The sequence below is a fragment of the Eschrichtius robustus genome, chromosome 3 (genome assembly GCF_028021215.1).
Source record: "Eschrichtius robustus isolate mEscRob2 chromosome 3, mEscRob2.pri, whole genome shotgun sequence".
NCBI lineage: Eukaryota > Metazoa > Chordata > Mammalia > Artiodactyla > Eschrichtiidae > Eschrichtius > Eschrichtius robustus.
The window spans coordinates 21795841-21816585 of NC_090826.1; the positions used below are offsets into that span (position 1 = coordinate 21795841).

Consider the following 20745-nt stretch of genomic DNA (forward strand, 5'->3'; position numbering starts at 1 on the left):
CTGAGGATGTTCTTCCTGTGCCTGGGAGTGTCCCTCAGTGTGCCTGTTGTGCCTCTGTCTCTGGTTGTCCTTGAGGCTATTTGCCTGTCTGTGCTCATTTGCCTTCTTACTCCTGACTGTATGTGGAACTGAGTGTGCTTGTGCCTCTGTATATTTGTGTTTCAGTGTGTGATTGTGTCTCCTATCTTTGCGCCTGTGTGTCTGTATGTTCCTTAGGGTGTGTGTACGGTTGTGTCCGTGTGTGTGCCCATGGCCCTGGGTTTTCCTCTGGAAGAATGCCCCAGGTGCCTGTGACTGTGTATCCCGGTGTGCCTAAATGAGTATTTGTCAGTGTGTGTGTGTGATTTCTTTGCATGTGACCCTCGGTGTTTGGCATCCGTGTGTTGTGGGGTGCAGCTGTGTGTTGAATTGTGTACCTGTGTGTATGTCCCCGAGGACCCATCTCTCCATGTATGACACTGCGTTCCTGTGAGCTCCCTGAGTATGTGTCCTGGAGTGTGGCTGTGTGTCCAGGGGCTCCTGGCTCTGTGACCTTCTCAACTTCACTCCCTGCTGCCTGAGTGAGCTGACACCTGCTCCCTGAGCACTGGGCCCCCTCCTCCCACCTGGCAAGGACAAGGAAGGACACGGAGACAGAGGCGGACATAGAGGCATAGACAGACAGACTTGGAAGGGGACACAGAGAGCCAAGTAGGCTGGAGAGGTGGTGACCCAGAGTCATGTGATCAGCCTCAGAGCCCAAGACCCAGAAGAGAGAAACAGATCCAAGATCCAGACATTAGAGAGAGGGAGACCCAGAGTCACAGAGAGACCCAGAGCACTAAGTCCGGAACTGCTGAAACAGACCAGAGATCAAGGATGTGGCTCCCCAGCCTCCCTCCCTGTCTCTCCCTCCCTTCCTCCCACTCTAGAGTTTCCAGCCCCAGCTGTGCCTCCTCCACACACCCAAAGCAGAATTCTCTTGGCCCTGGGAGTTTGTGCCCTGGGACTGGAACCCAGCCTCCTCTTTGCAGCAGCTGGCTGTGTGTGTGTGCGCTTGAGTGTGCATGTGCCACCATCTGTGTGCTGTTCTAGGCTGGTGCCTACTTTGCACACAGCCCTCCCCCATCACCCCCTCCTACTCACACACACACACACACACACTGTTGTCCACACTTTCACTGGCCCAGATCATGCACACCTTTATACACATGCCACATAGTCAGCCACACTCATTCAAACCCGGAAACATGCCTTGGGTCTCCCTCTCTCAAACACATCTGCACACAGGGCCAGAAGATCCACCCTGCACACAGCCAACCAGCAAGTCTCACCTTCCTAAGCCCTCCCAGCCAGCCATTCACCCCTTAGCAACCCCTGAGGGGTTCCCAACCCCTGCCACCCACAGGGAAAGACATAAGACCAAATTTGTCAATACCATCAGACCATACACACAAAGGCAGGGACCCCATTTGTCTTGTTCACTGGTGTATCCCCAGGTGCCTGGGACAGTGCTTGGAACCTTATAGATGCTTAAGAAATATCGGTTGAATTAATGTGTTCACACAGTGTCTCTAACAGTCACTGAGAAGAACCCATGGTAATTTACAACCAGCTACTCAGTGATAAACACTGATGGATACCACAGTGTACACACAAGAAAGCATCTTATGCACACCTAGGACAACTCATTAAATATAGGTGTGTGCACACAGGTGGCTGCTTGTGCGCACTCAGCACAATAGCTAGATTAGAGGTTCTCAACTTTGGCTGCACATTAGAACCACCTGGGGAGCTTTTAAAAATCCCCATGCCCAGGCCCCACCCAGACCAATAAAATCTCTGGATTGAGAACCACCGATCTAGATGAATGGACTCGAAAATGTTGACACAAGGATTGTTACCAGGAATGGGGGTAGAGTGGGTTTTCACCTTGAACAGTATAGTGAAGCAGACTTCTGAAGGAGATTGCTTGGGTTTCAACCCTAGTGTCATTATTTACTCACTGAGTGGTCTTTGTAAATTACCTCTCTGCACTTGAGTTTCCTGTCTGTAAAATGGGAATGATAATCATTACAGTAAAGCCTCACGGGATTGTTGTGGGGATGGAATGAGTTTATATATATGGTTTAGAATAGTAAGTAGTACATAGTGTTATATAATTATTTCTTACTCTTATTTCTATCATTTAAAATTTTTATTATAGATGAATTTGGGGATGAATTTTATAAGCAAGATTTTTTTCCTTTAAATTGTTATGAAAAAGCAAGGGCTCAGAGCCAGACTATGGGCCAACCTACTTCTGCCACCTCCTGTGGGATCTTGGACAGGTCACTTACTCTGTGTCTCTGAACCTGTCTTCTCATCTGTAAATGAGGTGAATATTTTTCTCTACCTCAAGGATTGTCTTGAGGAATAAAAACCTCAGGGAAGCGTTTAATAAATGGCGGCAAAACCCAAATATCTAGGAGCCACATTGCCTTGATGTATTCCGGGATCAGGTGTGGGATTGTGGCTGCGAAGGCCCTTCCCCCAGAAGCCCCAGGGCCCAAGGGCCAAAAGAAGCTTCCATCCCAAAGGCTGGGCCCTTGGCCATGGCAGATGTCCCTGAGCCTGCTCTCCAAATACACCTCGGCCCTCCTCAGCCCTCTTCAGCCCAGACTAAGCCACAGACCCTAGACTGAGACCCCTCCCCTTCCTGTGCTCCATTCTCTCCAGGAGCCCTCCCTTAACCTTTCAAGGAGCCCCAGTTCTCCTCACCAAGCCTCCCTCCCATCCCGGAAACCACAAGGCCCTCTCTGGGTTCCATCCCTCTCCAGGTGCCCCTCTCTTTTCAGTGAATCCCCACCCCTCCTACAAAGCCCTCTTCAAGTTACAGAGCCCCCTTGCTGGGCTATAATTTCCTCCCTAAACTCCCATTTCCTTCCTGGGTCACCCCTCTCCACCCCTACCCCAATTCCTGGGCGCACAAGCCTTCACTGTCCCTCCTCCCCATCTTGCAGAGCCCCAACAATCCCTTTCACGGAATAATCCCCCCACTACCCCTTCCCCACTGCACCTCCATCGCCCAGCCCTCAACCGCCTCACCGGGCCCCACCCTCTACCCAGCCTGCCCCACCTGGACAGCCTTCCCTGATCTCTTCCGCTTCCTCGGCAGCCGCTGAACACACTCATTTTCTCCCTGCGGGCGATTCTTGGGGCTGAAAACAAATTTCTCCTGGCCTCTCCCACTGGTGCCTTTGAAGCCACCCACCCCTTCCAACCAGCCTCCCCCCTGCCCAGGGGTGACCTTGCCAAAGCCCTCTCCCCTCCCCAAACACACACACAGTGTCTACTCCAAACAGACCTAGCCACGTGCGCGGGCTTCCACCCCCTGCCCTGCTCTTTCCTCCTCTGGGAACTCCCTCATTCTTCTGCCTCCCACCCTGGTCTTGGCCTCCAGGAAACCCTCGCCGGGTCTTACTGCCCCTGCCCCGACTCCCAGCCCCACCCCGGGCTGCAGCTTGAGTGCAGTGGATGCCTCCGCCCTCACCGCGCAGGAGGGTAGGAACAACGGTGTCTTCAGCTGAGTCTTGGGGCTGCACAGAGGGGGCTTGGTGGGAGGCTGAACCTTCACATCCAACACAGAGAATGCAGTTTTAGGGACTGTTACCTGCCCCTGTCTGAACCCTCCAGCGTCCTCTTTCAGACAGGGGTGCCCAGAAGGTGGGGGTCTGTCTCCCGCCTCAGGCGGAGGGTTCGTCTGACCCTCCCAAGGCCTGGGCCTTGCCGGTAGGGTCGGGGATGGGGGCAGGTGGTGCGGAGCTGTCCCTTGGGGTCTCCTTGAGCTTCAGCAGGGAGGGACATAGAGCAGAGCTTTAACATAAACTGGGTCTATGGGAAAAGCTGCTTGCTAAGGACCAGGCAGCCCAAAGTGGGCTTATTTGGTCAAGGGCAGCCAAGAGCTCCCCAAGGTCAGGGGGTGTGATACAGTTCGGCCCTTCCAGGTCCACCAGAAATAGGCACAGGATTAGGAGTTTTCTTTTTCCAAAGTTTACAAAAGCTGGGAGGAAATACAGACCCGGCATTTGGGGTTCAGAGTGGAAAGAAAGGAGAAGGCAGATGGGTTTGGCCTAGTCAAACCCTGGAGTTTGCATAGGCAGAGGCAGGTGTGTTGGGATAAAAAAGAGGGGGGTCTGGAGACAAAGGAGACCCAGGCCCTGGGGTAGATGGGAGACACACAAACAGGGGATACTCCAGTCTTTGTGGGAAAGGGGGGTGTCCCACAAGGGTTCTTGCGCTCAGGATGGATTGAGTGTCTCAAAGACAGGTATCCTGAACCAGAGTACAACGGTGGGGCCCAAAGGCTGAGGGGACACAGGACAAATGAAGGGGCTGGAGTCAGAGACCTGGGACTGAGGATGGAGTAAGGGGGTCTAGAAGCAGGGGAGACCCAAGACCGGATTTATAATGGAGGTTCCTCAGGGAGAGGAAACCTAGGGCTTGGGGGAGAACAGGGGTCTCAGAATCATGGGAGACCCAGGACGTAGTGCAAAAGAAAGCTCTAAAAGGCAGACTCCTTGGACCTGGGACAGAATGCATGGACCAGGGGCCAGGAAACCCCAGGGGGCAGTCGGGGAGCCCAGAGGCAGGGGAGACCCAGGGCATGTGGTGTAAAGGGAGGGGCCCAGATGCAAAGGTGACTCAGATCTCAGGCAGAAGGGAGAGCTCTGAGGGAGGGAACACATGAAGGTATTTCAACTCCTCTGGGGACCCAGTGGCTGGTGACGACCCCCAGCTGTCACACCCCTTCCACTCTGTCCACCCTCACTCACCCCCTTTCACAAGACACGAGGTTGTTTTTTTGTTTTTGTTTTTTTTTTTGCTTTTTTTCATTTCTTTTTAATACAAACTTGGATCTTTGGGTGTGTCCTGCCAACAGAAAACAACAACAACAACAGAAGAGAAAACCCAAAAGAGTGAAAAATAAGAAGAAAAAAAAAAAAAAAAAGCTCCCGCAAGAGGTTCTTCTCCCTCCCCCCCCCACCATGCGAATTTGCACACCACGGGACCACAGCAGGTTTACAGAATGCAATATACAATCCACGATTTATAATAAAACAGTATATACAATAAATAGGATATTGTTCATTTTTGTCAAACGACCTGTAGATAAATTTCTCAGTGCATACTTGCAGGGGCTCTGGACACCTTGAGGCCCCGCTCGCAACCTCTTGCACACGCTCACGTTCTCTCTCTCTCTCTCTCTCTCTTTTTTTGTCTTTTTCTAAAACTGTGTTTTGTTTTTAAGTTTTGTACATTTTTAAAAAGTATTTACAATTGCTGGTTTTGTGCAGAAAGGGCTCACCTTCGGCTTCTGCGTGGAGGAGATGGGCAGGGAGGGGTGGGGGGGCGATGGGGCTGCAGGGGGTGCAGGGGAGGTGGGGCGGGAGGCAGAGGGGCAGGCGCCTGCCGAGGAGGACCGTGTGGACGCTGGGAGGGGTCTTGGCGTTGGTTTTCTGAAAGCTGCAGAGAAACACAAGAGAAGAGGCAGAAGTCAGCGGCAGGGACAGACCCTGAGCTCTGGGAACTGGGAGGCTAAAAGCCGGACCTCCACCCGGTTCCTACCAGGATTCTGAGAGAAGGGAACTGCATTGTTCCTTCTCCCAGAAAATTCCAAGTGGCCCCATCCATGAGCCTCCGGACTGCTTCTGGCCTGCTCTGAGCTCACTTTCCCCATCTGTAAAATAGGTGTGTGTCCAAGGCCCACACCACTGAGAGGTAAAGGATGTGCTGGATGAGGAGCTGGGATTCCAGGCAGTGCAATCTGTTCAGAACTTGAGCTCCTGAGTCAGACACAGCTGAGTTCAAACGCTAGCACCACCATTTAATAGCTCTATGACCTTGGGCAAGTCAGTGAATCTTTGTGAGCCTCAGTTTACTCATCTGTAAAAAGGGGATAACAGAACTATCCCGTAAATTTGTTGGGAAGGTTCAGTGGTTTGAGGCAGATTAAGCCTGGTCCATAAATGTGTCATAAGTGATACTAATTAGTACTAGTCATTATCTTCATGGGGCCTGGGCCAGCTAGGCTCCCCAAGCCTCGGCTTCCTCATGTTAACAGTTCGTTTAGTAATTCCTCCTACCTAGGCTGTTCTGAGGAATGACATAATGCGAAGACAGGGCCTTAGCACAGCACAGGTGTGAACCACTGCTTTAATTTCTTCCAAATCCAACCTTCTCCCCATTCCCTATCAATGTCATTCTGTTCCTTAGAGAGGTGAGGTGATGAGGAAGTCTGTCTGAATAAAGGAATAAAGAAATTGCCCAACACAATACCATCTGTGTTTGGCTGCACCCCGCCTTCCTGAAGCTCAGAAAATCTCGAGTCCCCAGTCCCTACAATCACCAGACAATAGAGATCTCAAGTACCCTCTTTCCCTAGATGGTCGGTCCTAATTATGTTTGCAGGGCTCTGGGGACCTGACTCCCTATCCAGACCCCTAGCTTTGCCGGGGTGAGTGGGAAGATACCCAGTGGAAAGGGGTGGGCTCAGTTATTCTCAAGACCTCCAGTCGTTAGCCTGGCTCTTTTAGAGCTCTGTCCTCTTCTCAGAGCCCTGAAATTCATGTCTCCTACATTGGGTGAGTGACCAACCCACCAAAATTAAGGGGCAGGCGGTGGGGGTCCTAAAACCACCTTCTGAGACTCCTCAGCAAGCCATCCACCCTCCCCCACCCCTGCAGGAACCAGGCGGCCACAGAAAGCCTTCCCTCTCTTGTCCTCTTTCTTGGCTTCTCTTTCCAACGGGGCCACATTTAAATTCTGCTCAGCCCTGGCTGCTGTCTGCTGGGCAGTCAGCCCCCGGGAAGACTTTTGTCCCGAGGCTGGACTTGCCAGGACTCCCCTCAGGGAGCCAGGTGGGCTCCTGGGAGGCGGGACAGCACCCCATCCTGGTGCCTCAGCCCAGGTGGCATGCAGAGGCATGAGGGGGAGGGTAGGAGCTGCATCTTTGTTAAGCTGTCAGGTCTCCTGCTGGTGAGGGGAGGATGGAATATTAGCCGTAGGGGTAAGAGGTGTGCTTGTTAGGGCGACAGCTGTATTACAACTGGGGTGATGGGGGAGAAAAGCTGTATTGCAACTGGGGTGATTGGGGCAGGGGATGCAGTTGGGGTGGGTGTCAGTTCTCCAGTTAGGGTGATAAACAGGGTGGGGGGACAGGTTCAGCTGGAGGGCTGGGGGCATCTATCTGTAGGACAGCTTTACTGCAGTTGAAGAACAGCTGCCAAGCTAAGGAACCTCTGTTGGGGTGACAGATATGGTGTATTGGGGTGACAAGTGAGGGGGAGATTTAGGATGGGCAGCTCCAAACTACTTAGCAAGCGAACTGTGCTGAACCCCAGCCTCCCCTGCTCCCCCTAAGGGCCCCGGGGCAGGCTGGGAGCCTCTGCACAAATCCCTGTCACCCCCGCCCCCTCCAGCCCTTAGCCACTGCCAGTGACCCTCTCCAAGCCAGGTCTCCATGGTGATCTCAGCCCAGCAGGCAGCTCCTGCCAGAACCATTCCCGTGGTGCCGGCGGCCAGGCAGCAGGGAGGCTTTCTCACCCTCTGCTAAGCCACCGCTGTCTCACCTTCCTCCTCACACCACCCTCCCCAGCTTTCATGACTTGGCCAGAATCTGGGGGGATGGTGGGGGGTGGGGGATGGGGAGAGAATCAAAACCAGAGGTTCCTGAGCCAGGGAGAAAGCAGAATGCTATGGCCATGCAGAACCCTGACTTCACCAGGTTCAACTCGCCACGGAACAGAAGCAGTGCTGCTGGGCCAGGTGGCCCAGTGCTGGGCACTGGAGACAAAGCAGAGAGCAAGACGGATCTGGTCCCTGCCCTTGAGGGGCTCACAGAGCACAGAGGGAAGCAAAGCGGACCCCAAACCAGGCGATCACACGCAGGGAGATGGGGGTGTGTCAAGAGGAGCCCTGGGGGACTCAGGGAGCACAGCGCGGGCATCTCACCCAGCTTTGGTGGGAGGGACTGTGGCTCTTCGGCGCCCAGCACATGCTGGGGTCAACAATGTGTGCCAACTGAATGACAGAGTCGTGACCGGTCTAAGTCCGATCGGCGAGTCAAGGTCCAGCTCAGGTGTTGCACATCTCCAGACGCCTCCTCAGACCGCCCTGTTACCATAGCTACTGGGGCACTTGTCATTCCCTTCCGTGCTCCTCCTGGGCAGAGACCTGCGTGGGGTACCTCCGCATCCCCGATGCCAGCATGTGGCTGGCGCCCTAGGACACCAGCCATTGTTCACGAGACTTAACCTTTTAGTGCCTCCATAACGAAGGACTGCACGTTCCAGAGTCTCATGCTCCAGCAGTTTTACCATCTGTGAGGCCAGGGCTTTAAGTGGTCTCTGCCTGTCAGTGGGCGCTGGCGCTGGGGGTGCCAAGGGAGAGCTGAGCAGGGATTTAAAATGCTACAGATCACATATAAATCAGGTTGTCCAAAGAGAGCTGCTCTCCCCGGCAAAAGGAGCATTCATTCAAGCAACCAGCAGACATGTATTCATAGCCACTAACTGCCAGGCCATGAGCTAAGCTCTAACCCCACCTTCTAGTCTCTACCCTCCAGAAAGGGGTCTCAGCATCAAACAAGGCAGTGGAGCAGAAGGCAAAGAGTGCATGAGGATTTGAGAGACGGATATGCTGTGTGACCTAGGGCAAGTCCTTTCCCTCTCTGGGCTTCAGTTTCTATGTAAAATAAGGGGGTTGAACAGGGAATGGCAGAGATCTTCAGGCACTGAGATAGAGCACCAAAGACAAGGGGTCAGAGACAAACCACAGCTGCCCAGGGAGGCTGATCCAGCCCTTCTGATGTCTTCAGGCAAAGTCAGGCTTTTGAGTCCTTTAACTGTGGAGAGGATACTGCTTCCCTGAGGCCCAGACCACACCTGCCAGATGGAGATACCCTCTGGACCCAGAGTTCTCTGAGGGATGAAGCTTCCAATTGGGGATGGGTAGTCTGTGGCGTGTGGGTGGGTGTGTGGCTCTCCTCCTCACTCCAGGGAAGTTTTTCAAAATCTGTCCACCAGTGACTAGAGGCATTCCTTAAACTCTAGCTCTGCCAGTCATTCCCTCCTTAGAGATCTTCTCCTACCTCCCCCACTGCGGGGCATAGAGAGGGATGCTAGTGGGACCAAATGGGGTTTACATCCATGATTACCCACCAAGCTTGTGTGACCTTGTGCGTATCTCTCACCTCTCAGAGCCTCACACTCCTTACCCGTCCTGGGAGGAGGCTATACACGCCCCCACCACTAACACCCACACCCTCCACCCTCCCCATCGGAGATGCCTATGTAAGGACATCTGTCCCACATCTGGGTATGTGTTGGGCATGCAACTGAGTGGAGGCTGAGGAAGCGGCAAGAACATGGAACTGGGTGATCCCCAAGGGACCTTCCTGGCTCTACCTTTCCGTGCTTCCCTGCCTGGGTGGCTCTGTGTCTTTGGGCGAGTCCCTCTTCCTCTCTGTAAACTGGGAGGTGCTGAATTTGCAGAACTCCAAAAGCCCAGTTAGCCTGAGAGTTGGAACTGGTTTATTTATACACCCCTCCCCTGCCTCATCCTTAGAAGCGCATCTGATAACAGTAGGGTTGAGAGAAACCGGCTCATGCCCCGTTCCCCGATGCCTAACCTTTTCTCTCACAATTCTCCCTAGTCTACATGCCCTTCTTTGACTCCAGGAAAAAAAAATCCTGACCCTTGAAGTGTCCCCGGCATGACGAGACACTGGGAAGACAGGGACAGTGCACAGAGATGAGTAACCAGCCTAAAGGAGCTGATGGCATGGTGAGGAAGACATTCCCGGGAAGGGCTGTCATGGATGCATAAAGGGCTGGAGATTAATTGTGCCTGGGAAGGATCCTGGAACGCTTCTTGGAGGAGGCAGTGTCTGAGTGAAAGATAGGAAATGACAGGTGGGAGATGGATGATGACTAGGAAAGGGCGGCCCAGGCCAGGGAACAGCTAAAGCAAAGACACAGGGCACACTGGGGAAAGGGCCTGGAAAGCTCCCTCCTGACCCCACAGTACAAAGCTAGAAAGGGAGGCTGTGTGAGCAGGAGGTCAGGGCTGAAGAAGCAGCCTTGAATACCCAGAATACCAGGTTAGGAAGTCAGGCCTTTATTTTGGAGGCAAGGAGGCTGGCGAGGGGAGGATGCAATCAAAAGGTGTTAAGCAATGAAGTCACAAGAGCAGACGTTTTAATCAATTCATCCAGTAAATATTCGGGGGGGGGGGGGCGTTGCTCCAGACACCATGCATCCCAAAATGCTGAAAGACATTCAGCAGCCACAATGGGGGCTATGGGCTCAGGAAGCGGGGGCAGGTGTTGGGGCAGAGACCTGGCACGCACTGGTTGCGCTGACCCAGAAGGCTGAGCTAGGACTATAGCTTCCGAAGCCTCAAATTTGTTCAAGACCCATTTTCTGCCCCCCCCGACCCGGCCCCCCGCAGGAAGCTCTTGCTGTCTGCCCTGCCCGTGGTTCAGGAGGGTGGTCCCTGGTATTTCCAGTGGGAGCATTTCAGTCCCTCCCCTGGAGAGTGATGCCCACATGGAGGCTTGTAATGAACACCTGTTTCAAGGCTGTAAACTCCATGAGGGCAGGACACTGCTCATCTTGTTCAGTGGTACCTTTAGTACCAGATGCAATGCCTGGCCCGGGGCAGGCGCCTGGTTCATGCTGGTTGAACACAGAATTAACCTACTTCCTCCTGCTCTCCAGCACAAACAGAGGGCACTATGGCAGCAAAAGTTAGGATGACAAGGAGGGCAAATCTGCTGGGAGAGAAATCATGATGTATTACAAAATCACAAGGCAATCTTCTTTCAGATTATCTGTACCAAAAGAGAGGACTGCTGTGGATAACTGTGTGTGGACCGAGTTTCTAGCTGACCTGGGTCATTTAGGAGTCTGGGTCCTGTTGCCCAACAGGCTTTAGGTCCCTTGGTGTGGGGTCTGTGACTTACCTTGTCTCTGGACCGCCCAGGGAGGACTCAGCCCCACTGTTAAGGCATATAACTAGGTGGTATTTCACAGCCTCCTGCCAAAGGCCCCAAACCCATACTAGAATACAAGCTCCTTCCTAGAAGGGAAGCAGGAAGAGCAGGTGAAGGAGTGCTGGCTACGGAGTCCTGAGCTTGGAGGAAAGGGTCAGAGGTGTGTGACGCGCACAGACAGTGGGGAGGTATTTTATTCACCCATCTACCAACCACTGATTACGTGCTTCCTGTGTGCCAGGGACAGGCTAAGTGCTTCACGGGTAATCTCATTTAATTCTCACAAGAGATGCAGTGAGGCGACGTGACTCACCAGGTCACACAGCTGGTAAGGGATGGAACCGGGCTCTGCACGGAGGCCTGTTTGTGCCCACAGGCATGCTCCTAGCCACCACCCTGCAGTTTCAGGGCCTTGCTCCCTTGGGTTCTTCTGGGTCCACAGGGATGTGGGGAGATGGGAGAGGAGGAGCATGAGAGGGCATGCTCATGCAGAGATTGTATTTCCAGGAAATGAGGGCTCAGCACAAGAAGGCCTGGCCTGAAAATGGCTGCAGGAGAGGCAAGAGATAGGATTGGAGGGAGGATAGCCCCAGAGAGTGGGAAGAGGAGCCCAGGAGAGGCAGGGCAGGTCTGGCTGACCCGACGTGAGGGCCTCTTGCCCAGGGCCAGAGGCAAGATCAGGTGACCTCTTGAGGTTTCAAGACATGGAGAGACAAAGCCCAGAGTGGCCAGTGCCTGGTCCAGGTCCGGGCATGCCTGCTGACCCTTGCTGGTTGGTGGCCTTGGAAGCCGCCTTCTGCCCCAGTGAGGCCCCAGCTGGTGTAACCTTGGAGGACCTGTGACATTTCTGTTGGCCTCAGGTCCAGGCCTGAGAGGGAATAGGGAGGAGAGGGGGGACTCGAGATCCCTAAACACCTTGGAGGGCCCTTCCCACCCTCCCACCCTTTCCCCAGGGTCTGGAAGGGCTGATCTTCAGCCGTGAGGGCCCAAGGCGGAGCCAGTCTGTCTGGCTCTGCATTCCATCTAAGGGACTAGGAGATGTTTGTGGGGCCCAAGTCTCCCTCACCACCCCCCACAACCCCGGCCCCACTTCCCTCTCTGTCCCATCAACTCAGCTCCCAGACCATTGAGGTCCCACATTCCCCACTCTGGCTCCTCCAAGCTTTCTTCTTCTAATTCACATTGGGATGTGACCTGCCCTGGCTCACGGTTTCCTCGGCCTGAAATGCCCTTCCCCCCGTCTCCGTCTCCGTGTGTCCAAGTCTTGCCTATTCTTCAAGGACGGGCTCAGATGCAGCTTCTTTCACAGAACCTCAAAATCCATTTAAAATGTCAGACCCAGAAAGGGTTGTAGGGAGCATCCAACCAACCCGTCATTTTGCAGATGGGGAATCAGGGGCACAGAGTGGAGGGGGAGCAGAGCATCCAGGCTGGGAGGGGGTGCAGTACTGGGTTCAAATCATGACTCTGCCATGATTTACTACCTATGGATCCCCTGGGCAGGGTTCAGAGCTGTACCTGTTTCCTCAGCTCTCTGACGGGGGGGGTGAGGGTGAGGACCCGCACCTTCCAGGCTGCTGTGAAGGGTCAGTGAGGCAGTATTGCACAAAGGGCCCAGCACGAATATATGTCCCTTTCCTCACCAAAGGGGCAGAGAGGTGACTTCTGACCCCATGGCCCACCTTCCTGGTGCACGAGCTTTGCTTCTCCCTGCCACTTCCCATTAGGTGTTTGAGGCTCTCTGTGTGCTCGTTTTAGCTTTTTTGGGGTGGATGGGCACTCTGAGGACAGGGGCCATGTCTGCTTTGTCTTCCCCGTGCCTGGTATCGGGACGGGCATGGAGGGGCTCAAGATGTGAGGCTAAGCTCAGTGACTGCTCCCCCTGTGCCCAGGGTCAAAAGGGCTCACTGCCTGTTGGTGAATGAGTGTGTCACTGTCCTCCCTGCTTAAGCCCTCTGTTGACAGTGACACTCTCTCTGTTAACTCTTTTTCCTCACTGTTCTCCTTCCCTATATCCCCAAGGCTTCTTCACTCCCACAATGATTGTAATCAGTCCTTGGGCGGTGGCGGGGGGGTTTGCCCTGAATGAGGGAGTGTTTGGATGAAGAAGGGGGACAGCCCTCCCGCCACCATGGTCCAAGCCACCACCACTGCTTGCCTGGGCTACTGCAGCCGATCTCCCTCCTTCAACACCGGCCCTGCTCCACTGTGGCCCAGGACATTCCAGCTGAGAACGCTTCAGTGGTTCCCCATTTGTCTTGGGACAAAGTTCAAACTCCTTCCAATGCCCTGCATGATCTGGCCCTGCCCCCTCACCCCCTCACTCAGTGTTGCTGTCCTCCCATCGGCTCCTCAAAGCTGAGCCGCTTCCTGCCTCAGGGCTTTACCCACTGCTGTTCCCTCTGCCCAGAATGCTCTTCCCACTCCCCATTTGGCTGACGCCCCCCTCATCTTTCAGGCATCAGCCTCAGCATCTGGTCAGCTGGCTGCAAGCCCTCATGGCCTCCTAGCTTTTCTCCTCTTGCACAGTCCTTCCTACAGCGATAGTTACCAAATGCTTTGTGTCATCCTGTTTACTGTCTTTCCCGCTAAACTGGAAGCCCCCTGAGGACCAGGACCTCGTTTGAGGTGTTCACTGCTGTGTCCCCAGTGCCTGGCATGCAGTGGGTGCTGGACAGACGTCTCTGGAACAACTGAATGCATCGGTTTGAGGACAGTGCTGTCAACTCCCAGCTCTGAGTGGGGAGCGGGGCCAGAATGTGGGGCTGGATGGCATCCCAGTTCCTCCTGCGTTCAGGCCTCACTGGGTGGTTCCATTATGTATCTCACTGAGCCGTGACCTGCCCAAACACCCAGCCCCCTCACCCGTTTATTTTCCCACCCAGAGCCCAGGAGGAAAGGTTTTCTGATTATTTCACATGTCTGGATTATCCATGAGACATCTCCCCTCCAGTGAGAAGGATCAGGAGTTTGACATTTTAAACCCTAAGCAGCTTCTCCCTGGCCTGCTTCAGATCTGAGGCTCTGCCGCTTGCAATGAGGTGCATGGGGAACGGAAGGCCATTTTAATCTTGGTCTGGTTTCATTAGGAGGAAAAATATGCTGCCCCCCAAGAAAGTCTGGTCCACTGTCTATGCCATGCAGAGTTTTAAGAGCCCAAGAGATTATCAAAGTCAACTGCCTTCAACAGACGGGGAAACAGAGGCGGGGGGTGGGTGGAGGAGGGGCAAAAGCTTGGTCAAGGGCATGTAGCAAGTCGGCCAGTTGGGGAATGGTCCTTCCCCAGGCCGCCTGACTCCCATGTGCTGCCCTTTGCCATCTTCAGGCACCAAGGGAGCTGAGGTCAGGCAGAGAGGGGTAATAAGTTTCCACTGACATGACTTCAGGACCCTGAGTCACCCTGGCCTCGAATAGCCTTCCCAGAGCAGGGACGGGGCTTTCCAGGAGCCCTGCTATTCATTCTCCAGGAAAAGGCACTCCCAGGAGGCTGTAGTAGTAGCAGAGGTGGGGGGAAGTGAGGGGCTCAAACAGGTCCCCAGCCCACTCCATCACCACCCACCATGTCTGGGTCAATTTTTGTAACAGGTCTGTTCCAAAACTGGGATCTCATGGGCCAGTTATGGCTGCATTTCTGGAGCAGGTTGTTCATCAATAAAATGATTCCTCCAACTCTGTCCCGTTTTACCACTTTGGGGGCATTTCCCCTCTTTTATTTTCCTTTTCCTAAACACAAAATATTAAGAAAACTCAAGGAGGTGACAGTACCTGATAAAACAATATCTGAATACCTAACAATATTTAACGGAATTTTTTTTTTTTTTTTTTTTTTTTGGCCGCGCAGTGAGGCTTGCAGGATCGCAGGATCTTTGTTCCCCAAACCGGCATCGAACCCACGCCCCCTGCAGTGGAAACGAGGAGTCCTAACCACTGGACTGCCAGGGAGTTTCTAATGGAATTCTTAAGAAAAGCATTTGGCTTCAGGAAAGGGACTGGCTTTTTCTAGGTAGGAAACATCCTGCCTGGGGATAGACCTGCTGGCTACAGGTCCCCAGGCACAGGGAGATCCCAACACCCCTGTTGAAAAATAGCCTTTGGGGTACCCTGGGAGACCAGAAAAGGGACATACTGGCCACACCCTCAGCCCGGCCCTTGCCAGACTGCATCTTGAACTAAATGAAGCTCCCAGGGAGACAAGGAAGCAGGCAGGGTCAGTATCCTGGATGGGCCTCGGCGGATAATTATCCAACCTGCTTCTTTCTCCATCTGTCACATGCAGGGTGATGCAAACGCCCTCCCTTGCAAGAGTTCAAGTGGTGAGTGCTTCCTGGGACTCAGGTGGTCCCTGCCCGGGACCTAGCATGGATGAGGGAAATGAACGCTTGATGAACCGAACTAGATGGCCCCATCCAGTCTATGGTCCTCCATCCATTTCAATAATGGGACCCCCTGAATGCCCAAGCCCCGCACTGGGTTCCCCACCCAAGGCCCCATCTCCTCCCTAAGACTGTTCCCAACATCTAATGCCAGACTCCCTGAATCCCAACTCGGGTCCCCAGTCTTGTCCTCAAATCCTTCCTGCTCATCGCTGTACTTCTTCCCCTTGCCCAAGCTCTAATGTCCTCATCCCCCCCACCCCCCCAACCCCCCCCCACCCCCCGGCTTCTTCCCACTGCACCCACATCCTCAGACTCACCCAGGAACAAAACCTCGAGGTCCAGTCGGCACTTCAGTTGGCACTACAGGGAGGTGACGGTGAATGTGTCCTCAGGGTGAGGTTCCGCCATGGGCCCCAGGAAGCCGCTCTTGGGGCCCCCACCCAGGCCGGGATGCGCCTGCGGCATAAAGCCTGGATACCTGTAGGCGGTATCCTGCAGGGGCAGCAGCGAGTCCCTCGGCACGGGGGACAGGGTCAAGTCACTAAGGAGTGGGCAGCCATAGCCAGCAGCAGCTGCAGCGGGGCCACGGGGTGGGCCGGGCGGCCGGGCCATCTCCAGTGGCTCCTTGTCGGCCTTAGGTGTGGCCGGTGGGCTAGCCAGGTGTGGGGCACTGAGGCACGCGGCCTCCGTCCTGCCCAGGAAGTCAGCCAGCAGCCCTGAACCCACCTTGCCTTCATAGGGTGGGCTGCGGGCGGCCGAGCCTGGCGGGTACCAATAGGCCGTACCCTTGCAGCTGGGGGAGTCGTAGTGGGGCTGGCCCAGCGTTAGGTCCCGGCAGCTCAGGTGGGCCTGGGCTGCAGCTGCATGGCTCAGGCTGGCCCCCTGGAGCCCATGCTTGAGGGGCTCACAGGCAGCCAGCTTTGTGGGTGGCGGCCGCAGCTCCTCCTTGAAGCCCAGGGTCGGGGAGCAGGTGGGGGAGTAGGCCTTCTGCAGGCCAGCATCAAACACCGTGGGCGGGTGGGCCAGCGGCGGGAAATGCTTGCCATCCAGCTCAGGGGCACCCAGGCTGGGCGAGTCGCAGTGGAAGCCTTGGCCGAAGGTGCCGTCCGACGGCGTGGACGGGTTCATGGAGTAGGGTCCCATGAAGTCACAGGGATCGCGCTCGCCCACGCTGAAGGCCCTCGACTGCGAGGGCAGTGGTGACATGCTGCTGTCCCCGCTGTAGTAGTCCAGGCCGAGGTCTGGGCTGTCCTGGAAGAGCGGGTTGACCGGCTGTGGCTTGGGGATGAACTTGGCTTTGGCCGCCGCCCCGCCCCGCTCCTTCTTGGCTGAGCAGGCCCCGCCACCCCGTCCGCCCCGAGGCTGCCGGGGCCCGGTGCTCCGTTTGGATGGGTAGCCCGCGGCGCTGGCCGAGGCGGTTGACGGGAAGCCCAGATGTGAGGCCTCGAACAGGTCCACCTTCTTCCGCCGTCCGCGGCCTGGCTTGGAGCTGCTCTGGAAGAGGACGCTCTGGTTCCAGTTGTAACCGGGGGCGGACGATGCCTCGTTCCAGTCCATCATCAGCTTCTCCAGGCTGGACAGGCTCGACTGGCCCTCGCTGCTCGAGGCCTCGCTGTTGGCACGCCGGAAACCGCCGCCGACGGGCTGATTGAACTGGGTGCTGTCGGAGGACGACTCGGAGAAGGTCTCGGACACGGCCGTCTGCTGCTTCACCTTCTGCGGCGTGTAGTTGGAGATGTCCAGGATCACGTTGGGCTCGCTGACGTGGCAGTCGAAACCGGGATTGTAGAGCTGACTGAAGGCCTCCGAGGCCCAGTCCAGGCCTCCATAGCCCTGCCGGAAAGGCCACTGAGAAGCCCCCGCAAACTGCCGACAGTTCTCAGGTGAGGGCTGGAAGGAGGAGGACGACGAGGATGCGGCAGAGGTGGCAGAGGCTGTGGTGCCCTTGGGTACCATGTAGCCGCCGGGTGAGACCGTGCTGGCCCGGCTGTCACAGCGCAGGGGTGTGGGGGCCGAACCAGAGAAGGGGCCCCCCTCAGAGCTGTTGAAGAAGGACGCCTTGCTCGGTGGCAGGCAGGGGCCACCGGTAGGCGGTGGGGCGTAGCCGGCGCTGTGGGCGCTGCTGGGTGAGGCAGGGAGGCTGTTGCCACTGCCGTAGGCGAAGCTGCAGTCCTTGCTATTAGCGCAGTCCTGGCCCGTAAAGGGCTTAGCGGGTGCGAATACACTTTGTCCAGCCCCGTAGCCCCCGTACTGCACGGGGTAGGTGTTGGCGGGCGGGTGCGTGGTAGGCGAGCGGGCCATGGCAGAAGGCAGAGGAGCCAGCTTCGGGAAGGTCTCGGCTGCCCGGCAGTCTGAAGTGCCAGGGGTTAGCCCATAGCTCGCTGCCCGGCCCGGCGGGAAGGTCTGGCGAGTGGACAGAACCGGCTGGAAGGAGGGGTCCGCCCCAGCCCCGCTGCTGCCCACCGCCACCGGGCTGGCCTTGGCTCCCCGGCTGGGGAAGGTGGCCAGGCCCCGCTGGGCGGGCAGGGCGCTGCTGGGGGGCCCTGTGTAGGTGCCTGATGCCTTCCGGGACTCGGGGCGAGAGGCTGAGAGGGCAAAGTCCAAGAGGTCGGAGGAGTCATCCGAGTCGAGCAGGGAGCGAAAATAGCCGGTGAAGAGGTTCTGGCGCTCCTGGCTGAGCTCCGTCTGGCCCGCAGGTGCGGCTGTGCTGTAGTAGCTGCCACGGCCCGAAGCCCCGCTCTCTAGCCCAGTGGAGGCAAAGGCCCGGGCCTCGGTTCCCTGGAACCCGCAGTTTCGGCCAGCTTGCCCGCCTGGGTGCCCATGGTGAGGGGCCCAGCCACCACCCTTGTCCCCGGCCCACTCGGTGCCCGCCTCCCCAAAGCCTGGGCCGCTGGGCACCTGTTCCGGGAACAGAGTCCCGTTCTTCCGGGACCGCCTCTTGCGTTTGGGCTTCCCAGTCACGGCGTCTACCTCCCCCCGGCCCCGTTTGCGTGGGTGCCCCAACTCAGCGAGGCCAGGGCCCCCGACCCCAGCGGCTGCCACGGCCACCACCTTCTTTTTCTTGCCGATGCCCTCAAAGAAGTCGCTGAAGGAGCATCGGGCCGCCTTGGCCGCGTGGCCCCCACCCCGGCCACCAAAACCGCCTGCTTTGCCACCTCGCCGTCGGAAGCCCTGCACACGGTGCAGGAAGTGGGAGATGCTCTGCGTGTCGGGCGCCTGGTGCACTGACTCGGGCTCACTGGGTGTCCAGCAGCGGGGCGGTGAGCACCGCCCAGCGCACTGGCTCTGGCGGTTCAGGAAGGCCAGCTTGGCGAGGACGTCTGAGTACTCGGCCTTGCTGTCGTTGGCATCCGCTGCATAGGACGGCTGGGGAGATGCCAGCTTCTGCTTCCGCCGCCGCCGTTTCTTCACCTCCGGCATGGCCATGGTGGCTGCCGCCACAGTGGCTGCCTCGGCCGCCACCACCGCTGGCTCCTTGGGCTTGCCGGGGCCCAGGAGCAGGTTCTTAGGAGGGCGGCCGCGCTTCCGCTTGAGAATGATGGGCATCTCGCCGGGTGGGAAGACCACCACCACGTTCCGCCCATTGTTCTTCATCTTCAGCAGTGGGGTGGGCTCTGTGGACACGCGCAGGCCCAGCTCCTTGCCCTCCACGCTCAGGCTGCTGCTCAAAGACGACACCTTGTACGTGGTCTTGTTCCGCCGGCCCAGTGACACGGGGATCTTGGCCATCTTGACCACCATGCGCCGCACGCCCCGGCACTTGCCTCTGCGGGTAGGGACCACCGGGGTCTGGGAGGATTCGGGCTCCAGCTCTGGGACTGGGCCTGGGCCGGGCAGGGCGTGAGGTGGGGGCGGGGGCGGGGCCGGGGGCTCAGCCAGGGCAGCCGCCAGCCCTGTGGGCACAGGCAGGGGCAGCAGACGGCCCTCGGGGCCGGCTTCTGCCTTGCGTCCCCGTCCGGCTTTCCGTCGGCGACACAGGATCTTTGGCCTATCGGTGCGCCGCAAGGCGTATTTGGGGTGACCCTCAGGCCCAGGGGGGCCATGGGGTGAGCACAAGTCCAGGCGCAAGGGCTCAGCCAGCGGGCAGGGTCCCAGGGGTTGCTGGGGCTCCAGACGGCGGCTAGGGACGTCAAGCAACTTGGGCAGGGGGTCAAGTGCCTGAGGGTCGAGCAGCTGCGACTCCAGGGAGTCGGGCAGGGTATCTAGGGCCTGTAGAGCCAGGCCCGGCAGCCCCAGAGGATCAGCAAGAGGTTGCAGGGGCGGCAGCTCCAAAGCTTCCCCGAGCGGCTCTAGTGCCTGCGGGTCCAGGAAGCGGGGCTGGGGGTCTAGGAGCTGAGGCTCTGGCTCAGGCGACGGTGGCTCGAGGGCCTGGGCCTCCAGCAGCTGGGCCTCGGGGCAAGTAAGGGAGGCCAGCTCACTCAGGATGTCGGCGTCAGCGAGTTCTGAGTAATCAGGGCCGTCTGGCTCGGGCTCTGGTGGCAGACCGGTGGCCGCGGCCGTGGCTCCGGGACTATGGCCTTGGCCGGGCTGGGGACTGTCCCTAGGCTCAGGCTCAGGCTCGTAGAGGGGGTGGCTGGACCGCTCAGACTTGGCGTGGGGGGTGGCCCGCTCCTCAGGGCTGCGGATGCTGTTGGCCAGGCTGGGTGAGGAGAAGAAGCTGTACTGAAGGTCCCCGGGGGGCGGGGCAGGTGGGCGGCTGAGCCGGAGGCCACCGCAGTCCAGGTGCACACCGCTGTGCTGCAGGTCCTGGGAGAGCCGGGTCAGGTCCTTCATGATGTCAATCAGCTGGACCACTGGACGCAGGTTCACCCGCCCGTTGTCCCAGCGCCGTCGGGAGCTGCTGCCGTCTCCCGCGGGGGTGGGGCAGCGGGCCTGGGAGACAGGACGGGCCGCCCTCGGGGGCAGCGGGTCGTCCCCCTTGGCAAGGACTGGTGGGCGCCGGGTGCTGGGGTCCCGGCGTGGGGGTGGGCGCGGGTTCTCGGAGAAGGTGCGGGCGAAGGCCTTGTCGGGTGGGCTGGCAGGGGGCCGGGCGGGAAGCAAGGGCCGGGGGGTGGGGGGGCCGCCGGGGTAGTACTTGGGCTCCCGGAGGTAGTCAGGAGAGCTGCACACGGCACTGGAAGTCACCACCAGGCCCTGGGGCTTCACACGCATCCTGACCTTGTCCTCCGCGGGCCGCCGGGCGGGGCCGGGGCTGACATGAGGGTGCGAGAAGCCGGGACCAGGACCTGCCGGGCAGGACAGGCAGGAGGTCCCTCACCAAACGCCTAAGTCCTCATCAGCTCCCCATGACCTCAGTGATCCCCTGCACCCCTCCCCTGAGTACCCTCCCGAAGCCCAATCCCCTCGTTGACCCCC

The 20745-nt window shown here is 57.5% G+C and overlaps 1 protein-coding gene across 3 annotated transcripts in view; it reads right to left on the bottom strand.

Annotated features, from left to right (window-relative positions):
- Positions 1-4876: 4876 nt before the first annotated feature.
- Positions 4877-20745, bottom strand: part of AHDC1 (AT-hook DNA binding motif containing 1) — a 64745-nt gene continuing 48876 nt past the window's right edge. For all 3 annotated transcript variants that reach the window (XM_068539260.1, XM_068539258.1, XM_068539259.1), the window contains exons 6-7: positions 15708-20615; positions 4877-5484 (exon numbers count right to left, since the gene is read on the bottom strand). In XM_068539260.1, the coding sequence (XP_068395361.1) occupies positions 15751-20541 (4791 nt within the window). In that variant the 5' untranslated portion in view covers positions 20542-20615 and the 3' untranslated portion in view covers positions 4877-5484; positions 15708-15750. The remainder of the gene's footprint in view (positions 5485-15707; positions 20616-20745) is intronic.